This window comes from Centroberyx gerrardi, chromosome 1 (assembly GCF_048128805.1).
Source record: "Centroberyx gerrardi isolate f3 chromosome 1, fCenGer3.hap1.cur.20231027, whole genome shotgun sequence".
Classification (NCBI taxonomy): domain Eukaryota; kingdom Metazoa; phylum Chordata; class Actinopteri; order Beryciformes; family Berycidae; genus Centroberyx; species Centroberyx gerrardi.
In genome coordinates this window covers 25,404,536-25,414,102 of record NC_135997.1, presented here as the reverse complement: position 1 = coordinate 25,414,102, position 9,567 = coordinate 25,404,536, and the positions used below count along the sequence as shown (strand labels likewise).

At 41.1% G+C, this 9,567-nt stretch overlaps 1 protein-coding gene across 1 annotated transcript; it reads right to left on the bottom strand.

The window, feature by feature from the left end:
- Positions 1-7,858: 7,858 nt before the first annotated feature.
- Positions 7,859-9,171, bottom strand: LOC139907849 (DNA/RNA-binding protein ALBA1-like). Its single transcript, XM_071894353.2, has one exon. It carries the CDS (start codon positions 9,135-9,137, stop codon positions 8,304-8,306), a length of 834 nt encoding a protein of 277 aa, XP_071750454.2. The 5' UTR covers positions 9,138-9,171; the 3' UTR covers positions 7,859-8,303.
- Positions 9,172-9,567: the final 396 nt, after the last annotated feature.

Here is a 9,567-nt window from a genome sequence, read left to right as displayed (position 1 = left end):
TGGTCTGAAGTAGGAGCTGACGGAAGCATTTGAAGGCAGCACTGGGACCGATGGGCTTCTTGCTACCACCTGCTGGCCAAATAGTATACCGCTACTGTATTTGTTGTAAGGCTCAGTAGCCGACCACTCGCATAATTATGAGTAGAAGACTGCGCCGGAATATTGTAGACCCAATTTATATTTTTCTAATGGCCCATTATAGGATAATAGGTAAACAATTTAGTTTTACCCAGTTTGTTAATTAAATAGTTTGGTCAGCATGCCCTACACAGTGTACACAGCGCACTCTCTTACATTTGTCAAGCTAGCTAGTGCTAAAATGGCCTCAGATCATCAAAAGTTAAGCTCCCAACAAAGAAAAAAGGAAAGGTGAGATTTTAAGTGCCAGGGAGTTCATTCATGACCAAATTAGAGCACCAACTTGCTCGGAGAGAGGGATATGAGGACATAATGATTTTGCCACAGGGGAAGTTTGGCATTTGGGGCATGTACCAACAAGAAGACACAAACAGGACAAGAGGTAGGAATGCATTATTATTTTATTGGACTGTTTTGACGGCTCCTGGAATGCCATTCATAGTCTGGTGTGACCTGCTTATGAATTGGTCAATATGGCTGTTGATGACTAACAGGTCTATAAATAAATAGCAACCAATAGCGTTTTGACAGGTGTACGTATATTCACGTGTAATGCCCAAAGATGCATATGCTTGATAGCCAGTTTTGTGATTCTGAGTAAGTCAGACTGATAGGCATTACACGTGAAATGCCACAGATGCATATGGATAGCCTATCAGATTTGTGATTCTGAAGAAGTTAGACTGATAACCATTTCAACCGCTCGTTTCTTTTTTTGTAACTTTTTCATAGGAAAAAAATATATATATATAGAAAAATCTGAAAAATTACACATGATAATAAATTACTATAGTAAAAATATGTTTTTTATTTTTTACTATCACATAAATTATCTTTTGACCTCCAGTTTGAGAAGCAGTGGTCTATGGGTAGGGGGCCCACGAGGATCATGTAGACACGATCCTGCTAGATTATGTAAATTACGCAGGCTATTTATTTTAATAGGTAAGCCGACATAACTTGATTAATTTGATTTTGTAGTCATTGAGAGTAAGTCTCATTATTGTTTGATTACATATCTGACTTGTTTTGTATACCAGTCATGTGGGCCTACTGATAAATGCAAAGGTGGGCAAATTATGACTTCCAGTCAGGTGATCATAAGGCCAACAACCACCAGTCTAAACCACAATCATTAGTTGGATACACTTGAAGTGTTGATGTAACTGTAGGCTGTTACTTGTTAATGCCATAGACCCTGAGTTCTCCTATCTCTGCTTCAAAAGAGCAGGTGAACTCCACCAGAGCAATGGTTGGGTGTGATGTCTTTATTGAGCTACAGGCTCCAGAAGAGCGGTGTTTCTCTCTGGTGTCTTCACTGAGCTAAAGAGACAACAATAAGAGTGCCATATCATCTTTCTATCTATCTATATCTAGCTTTGCCTTAACAAGAATCTTTCCTGAAAAAAAGGGAAAGACGCAGACATTTGATACACTGAGCTGCAGCTGACAATTTGGGCTGAATTACAATCACAGAGTTCAAAATTGGAAATGCATTCGGGCTGAATCTGGAAATGCAGAGGCTGGATGGTGCAACTGAATGAGTCTGATGTTGATGGGGAGCATCAGGGTGCCACAAATGAATTTCAATTAATTTCACTGGAAAGATGCAAGGCCTGATTCCGTGGTCCACCCACTGAGATTTGGCCTTGTAGTCCGTAATGAGGAGAGTGATTCTGTTCTGATTGGAGCACCCTACCGCTTCAATGGAGCAATCACAAGTCTGTTGATATTACTCTACCACTCCTCCCACTGAGCGGAGTGGACCCCCAGCTGACACTGTTTGAATTCAAATTAACCAAACCATTTAGTCGTATTGTAAACCTTGGTGTGGAATATGACTGGCATTACAAGAGATAGAAATCCCTCCTGTTAAACCAGAGCTACTTACAGTCGGACGAGGGAGTGTGTGCCTAAAGTCTCCATGTTAGTTAGCTGTATTTGTGGTAAATAATGTGGTGGACACTATGGGTGCAGGGGTCAAGTCACTTTCAGTTCAACCAATTCAGAAAATGGATTTTCTAAATAAAGATAAGAATACAATTAAAAGTAGGCAATTTTTCTAATCTAAACCTTAATGAAAAAGCGTGCAGATAACTGAACTGGCCCTAATACAAACAAGGACGACTCAATTAAGAAATGCCACCATACCCACTGGCATCAGATGCTTTAACCATGAGTAATTTAAATTGTTATTTTTAATCAAGTATTTTTTTTTATTCTTTATGGAGAGGTACCTTTTGGATAATTGTAGTATTACAAGTCAGAATGAAAAAAAAAGCTCTTACTCAGAATATCATCTCAGAAGTTAATGAATTGCTTTTTTAATTTAAATGCTGAATTGATTGAGATGTAAATGAACTGACCCCGAACATTGTATTGGTGGTATCAAAATGCGTCACTACTCTCTGGAATAGTGATGGCTGTGGCATCAGTTTCAACTAAGCAATCTGATGTTTAAAAGAAATGTTTCAAACTAGGTTGCTAGGCCAACTCTTGTGGTGAACTTTTATTTTAAATGAATTCTACTTGGAAGAAAACTATTTAGTCACTACACAGTTTTGGTAATAAAATCCATACTACCAGCAAGTGTGTTTCCATGATTATGGGTATACATTGTGCAGCTGAGTTTGCTATTACGCAATATTAATGTCTTAAATACAACAAAACAAAGAATAGACCGACAATAGACAGCAGTCGTCACACTAACAAAGAAATGTCCAGAAAAGAAAATGTTAAAATGTTAAAAAAAAAGAAAAAATATACGAGAGCTTGTATGTTCACTCCTTTGCTGTTTCAAGGGTGAAATACAATCCAAACACTGCACCTTCTTTATAATAATCACATTGATTACAGTTAAACCCCTAGAGGCAGCAGTTGCTCATCCCTCTGTCAGCATAACAATGTATGAGTAGACTGTCATTAAGCGACCTGAGAGCATGACAAATGCAACTTGGCATGGTTTGCCCACTTAGAATTAACACAATTCATAATTTATAGCGGTTCAATCGCAATGTTACACACAGTGGAATTGTTTTTTTTTCCACCATACATGCACACATTTCGCCAGAGGAGGTCAGAGTGCAGGGGCAGACAAAAGTGGCTAGTCAGCATCTTGTTCAAGGATGTGGACACATTGGTTTGCTTCCCGCGCATTAAAAAGTGAGCTGAAAAATCTCTGTTTATTACCTTATTTCCAGCTCATCATTATGCTATCTTCTTGCTTTTTTTGCCTTATGCTCCAAACTTCCACTCCACCTTTTACTGGACATTATTGAAACAGAACAAAGCTAACCTTTGCTGGTGCAGAAATGACTTCAGCAGCGTGTGTGTGTCCCTTTCCATTCCCACTTTCCTTCACAAATCTCCATCACTGTGCGTAGCCTCGCCTGTTTTCACATCAACACATTTAGTGGACACTTTTCTCCAAAGTGGCCCACATTACCATGAGTGCGTACATATATTTATAGTATGGGGGAACTTCCCTTTTGCGGATCAAATTCTTTACGCTAATAGAGTCTGAAGTCCTGTCATTACTGTGAGAGGGAGGGAAATGATGTTCAAGGGAAACAACAAGTGTAGAATGCAGGCCGTGCACTCATTGAGATTAAAATAGGAGAGAAAGCACATTTTCAGCAATCGGGCTTGGGGATTGGCACTAACGATCCAGAAAATAGGATGGCCCACAGCTCCCATTTTTTGTTGCAAATGCCGTGTTATAATTCTAAAACATTATTACAGATGGAACAATTAGTATCTTTGACAATGGTAGTCTATTCTGCGAACATTTGGCTTTATTGTGCAGAGCCTCTAGTGCATTTGGTGGAACATTTCTTCAAATATGCCATTGAACAAGGACCTCAGTCTTCTTCTGCAGTTGCCTTTGAACTTTCTTCTCCAGCAGAGGGCAGCAACAGTCAGAACAAATCCTCATTGGTCTTTAAGTTTACCTTTGCAGACTTATCCCTCATGTAAGAGAAAGAAATAAAACAGCTAGATACGTAGACAGAAAGATAGATAGATGCATACATACATGCATACATGAACGTCAATACACAAATAAATGCATAAATAATTTAAAGAGCTTGAGAAAATCATTAAATGTCATTTTGCCAAATTTTGTTTTTAATTTTTAACACAGTTCAGCTGTCATACGCTGTAAAAATGTCCATGTTAATAGTCACAGAGTCATAAGTGATGGGTTTTTTTTAAATTGTATTTATTTTTGTGTATATACAGTGTGCCCTCATTTTATGTCAGGCCTTTTCATAGAATGCCGAAGACATATTGGTCTCTGAACTTCTCATTTCTTTTGCCCTGGATTCTGGCAGCCCTGCAGTCAGTGTTCATTATCTGCACTTACAGCTTTGACTTCAGCACAGCAATTACATCCTCAGCTGCGCTGATTAATCCAACATGGAGGCATTTCACAAAATGGTTTTGAAAAGACATTTCCAGACACTTACCAGGGAGTAGCTGTGGCACGGCTTGTTTACGCAGATAGACCCCAGCCAGTCGTATTGCAATAAGATGTTTTCAATGGCTGCTTGAGTGTTCTCTTAACCTCTAGTGTAGACTGTGAGGGAAACAATGGAGTGTTGGGAAAGTGATTAATTTAATCTATTTTACTCCTGACATAAAATGGAGGTCTGCCCGCTGTCATTTTTGGGGAATGTACATTTCTCTATTGTTGAACATATTCCCTCTCTGGCCATTCATTAATATGTCTCCACTGCTCCCTGCTTAACTGCTTAACCTTCCATTCTCTCCTGGCAATCACATAATCAATCACTGTCCCATTACTTGACAAGGCAGACAGAGAGAGTGTGCGAGTGAGAAAACCTTTTGGCCTGTCTCGCCAAGCAAGAGGAATGGCGACTTCAGAGGGCTAGCGCGGGCAGAAAACATAGGCCCAGTAAATATTCAATTTAAAGGATTCCCAGATAAGCGGAGTTGAAAAATGGAGGCAGCGCCCATTCTTCTAGATAAGAGAAGACGGAGCCATCTGGAGGCTGGGAGATAGCGAACTCCCACGCCATCCCAGAGACCTCACTCTCATCTGCTGCAGCGGCAGAGGAGGGAAAAAATAGAGTGCCAACACTTTCATTACGTTAAGTTCAAAATGAATTTATTCACATTCAGTGCATGCAGTTATTGGCTTTGGTAAACATGAGGTTAGAGTAGTGTCCCTTATAAAAGATAACTAAAATCGGTCATTCTTTACACAATCTTGTCCCTAACTTACTGTTTAATAACTATTTAATGATATCATCGCTACAGCATTGAATCAACAACTTGTTCCTGAATAGCATTATATTTAGCAATATATTTCTCTGCATTTCCATAATGATGATATAATTAAATATCATTAAAAACTGCAATATCAAATCACTCTTTCTGTTTCCAGGTTGCTATTAACTAAAATCATCCATTACAGATGTAGCCTATTTGAAAAGCTGCTGCATTAACAGTTACCACTAAAAGAAGAAACTTATTCTTTAATAAAATAATTTTATTCTTTTCTATTATTATGTGCACCCAATGGACAAAACATCACAAGCCCCTAATATTGAGGGGCTTAAGTCTAATATTGAGTTGTACCCCCTTATCCACAATCCATGTCTCAGTTGTCTCAAGGCTTAAAACTCCTTCTTTAATGTGTCACCCTCCTTTGACCTACATCTCCCCTTCAAGATTGAAGAGGATTTTATTAGTGGAATGAGTCACGGATCATAGCTTTTACTCAGATTCCCTTGGTTAGTCTATTTCATAGAAAGAGCAAGTGTTCCTAATATTTTGTACTGTCAGTGTAACTAAATGTGTGCACAGAGTGCCTGGTTGATGAGACAGAAATGTTGCATTTTAGGCCCAGGCCTGTATTTCCTCCAAATCCACCTTGATTGCGTCTTTGAAAACAAACATTATTGGCAAAATAGACTCTCAGCTCGTGAATAACCTTGTCCACACTCTCATAATATACTTTGTTGACTCCTCCACCATGCCATTTCGTACCAGCCACATTGGATTTAGCTCCGGGATAATGCTTTTGTCACTGTGTTTTATCTGTTCTCTCACTCAGGTACGCTATGCCGTTATCCCTAATTACCCTCTCTGCATTTTACACTTGGCCCAGAATTCTTAATGCTTGATAACGGATTCAGGTCGATTTGAAATTTACTTATAGCGGCGCTATCTATGTGACCTGCATCGCCGACTGACTGTCCCACAGGCTCTTGGGTGAAAGCTGTTAACTCTGTGATAACAACGACCTGAAGTGATAACCTTCCAGCAGTCTCGAGGACACACAGTTTGCTACATACGGGGTGTATTGCAGTCGCAGCATTTCTTATTCAACCTTGGGTCCTCTGCTTTGCTCTGATTCATTTAATGGGATCGAGAGGGAGGTTAATCGCTGTGTCCGCCATAGACTGTTGAAGTGCTGGCCGACCGCTATATGGCATATTCAGATTTGTTTTGCTTTAAAAGATGAAGTCGGACACAGATGCTATAGGAGTGGACTCTCTTTTTCCCTCTGTTTTAACTTGTTACAGAGTTGTTTCCGCAGTTCTGAGTCGCTTTGATTAATTTACTTTATTAGCCTGACTACTGCCTTTGCAGATTTTCATTAAGATCAACAGCAAAGGCTCCAGACAAGATTCCACTTGTGAAAGGTTATTATCCCCAGAAGACATGGTTGATTAAGTGGAAAAAAAAGTTCTTAGACTCTCTTGGATAAAATAATTCTCTGGTGAATGATTTCTATTTGTCCGTTTTTTTGTTTAGGACAACCTTCAAAGAAATGTATGTAGAAATCTTTAATCCATAAAATTTGATATGGACGCTTCTCAGATGTTTTTCTACTTTACATTCTGCCTGGAGTTGAATTTTGATCCAATTGCCATAGCCTACATGTTTACAGCAGCTAGTTCAGCTTCAGCGTTTACTGAAAGATACCTTTTTTGCAACTAAAATGGTATCTAAAAGGTGTGAAAATGCAGGCAGGCAATGCATAAAAACGTCAACTGGAGAATGTCTGCAACCATTCCAATTTTGTTGTCTGTCAAGCTACAAGTACATAGTGTTACAGTGAAAACTTGTCTCTTTTTAGACCTGGTTGTTCAGCGTATTATCTCTCTTGAGAATTGGTAGAATATAGTAGAAGAGGTAGACTCTACTATACAATAGATATGGTGGGCGGATAGGCCTATAGGCAGAGAAGGGAGGGAGTGTAGCGTGTTGCCTTGGTTTCATATTTTGCAGGAACACAGTAGTGTGGAGCTCTGTCAAGCCTAGTTTTAATCCTTTTCTCCACTGTGTTGTGTGATGTTGTGTTGTTATCTTAATGATAATCTGTGCCTGTATTTCTGCCCTAGGCATTTCTGTCAGGCTGGGTTGGTTTAGGAGCTGTGTCTTATCAACAGCTATGTCATTAAATCAGCTTTTTCTACAGACAAATTTCACTGCTGTTACTCTTATCAAAAGATCAGCCCACTGTGATTTTCTATTCAATCGGAGCTTAGCAAATTCGATGACGTGCGAGTTAGAAAGACAAAATACAAAGCAAACTTTCCATTGGAAACATTTTTTATTTAACTTTATTTTTCGTGATAGTTCATAATCAAACAAATAAAATTGGTATGTTTTGCATTTGTCATATCATCAATGGCTTTAAGCTGTTTATATATTCTTTTACGTTCTTGGGCCTACCTTGTGTATTTTTAAAGGTTACAGTAGAGAGCATGGAGGAATAGAGATGATAGTGGTATGATGCTGATAAATGATTTTGTCCACAGGCTATAGATAGTTTACTGCAAGCAGGAACCTGTGCAATTCATGGCTTATTCTTTTGTCGATGTGAAATGGGATGTGAATCTGTTAAAGATTTTATAGCACGACACGCATCATCACAGTTTTGTGGACGTGAGAGACCATGTCGGACGTGCCGTGAAACACATCCCATAAATGCTGTATGTACAGAGGCAAGCTTTTAGGTCCCAGTCAAACTGACCTCTGGAGGCTGGAATTGGTACTCGGTTCTTCTCAGAAAGCACTGTTCTGTCTGAGTGAGTGTTCTGATTGTCTCAGCACTGTGCTTGAGTGGAGGGCAGTGCCAAATGAACTCCTCTGATTCATTCCTCTCCACTGTTTGACCCCAGTTCAGCCAGTCAGCGAGGGGGGAGGACTGAGCCTCCCTCCCCCAAACACACTCTCTTACAGTCAGGGAAACCGCTGTATGGCAACGGACCAAGGGGTCTCTTGCATGCCGTTTGCGAGGCATCCACACCCTCCCTTTCCTCCCACAATGCACTGAGGGTCTCCGGAGGCTGGTAGCCTGGTTCCTGGGGGTCCAGGGGGTCTTTGGAAAGAAGGATGCTGATGGAGGGCACGGTCCTGTGCACCGTCATCTCCGACGTCCCCCCTTCGTGACTCTCCCACACCTCCTTCACCCCCTTGTACCGCAGTTTGGTCAGCTGGTGCAGAGAGCCCACTTTGCGTTTCATGATCTCAGCACAGGTGATGGTCTTAGTGACAGCGCGACCCGACCCGGTGAAGACGACCTGCCTGAGCCCACCGCCGCTCACACCTCCCCCGCTGACGCCTTTCTCTCCCTGCATGCGCGCCATGGCAAAGCCCATTAAGTTGCGGATCTTACTGCCCTCCTTCACGCGCATCTCCAGCACACCAGAGGCCAGTCCTGGGAAGGGGCAGGGGCTGTCCTCCTCAGTTCGGCAGACCTTCTTGAACCCCCCCTGCCCTAGTTTGAGTGCAGGGGGAGGCGCTGGTAGTGGGACTGGCTTTGGGTGGCTGGACACGGTGTTGACAACTGATGGCTGCCCCGCATTGCTATAAGTTTGACCCTGGTAGGCAGGGCAGGTCCCTGGGGTTACTCCATCGTCCATTTGGATCTGTCTGTTCACCTCCAGCCCAGGATGGGGCCTGACAGCATCTCTGGTCAGGTAATGGCTCTGGCCACTGACCACTCCACACCCCGTGAACATATTTCCTCTCCTCAATGCTCCACTGTAATGTCAGTCCAGTCACACACTCTTCCCACATGGAAAGCAGCTCAGCATAATTTTCTTATTTCTGCGACACTTTTCTCTCCCTCCAGTCAACAGCTGCAAAGTTTCAAGACTTCATATAAGAAATATTACCCGCTCCCCGAGAGCACTATCAATGGAGTCTTTAATGCTGCCTCTCAGAAAGAGCTGGAGAAATAAGATAAACGCCTGGCTGGTGAATTAAGAGCACTGTCGGGACCATTCAAGATGTTCTTTAAAGAGCATCTCAATTTCATATCGCAAATGACTATTTGGAAAGTTCTCTGGAGACGGATAAAAAATAAACTCAGCTAAATTATCCTCTTTCCTGCAATTGTATTTCATATGGTGCTTTTATCTTTAATATATAAAAAGATATGGAGTACTT

Bases quoted from the DNA above. Each gene is read 5' to 3' on its own strand.
- LOC139907849 (XM_071894353.2), bottom strand. From the start codon at position 9,137: ATGTTCACGGGGTGTGGAGTGGTCAGTGGCCAGAGCCATTACCTGACC.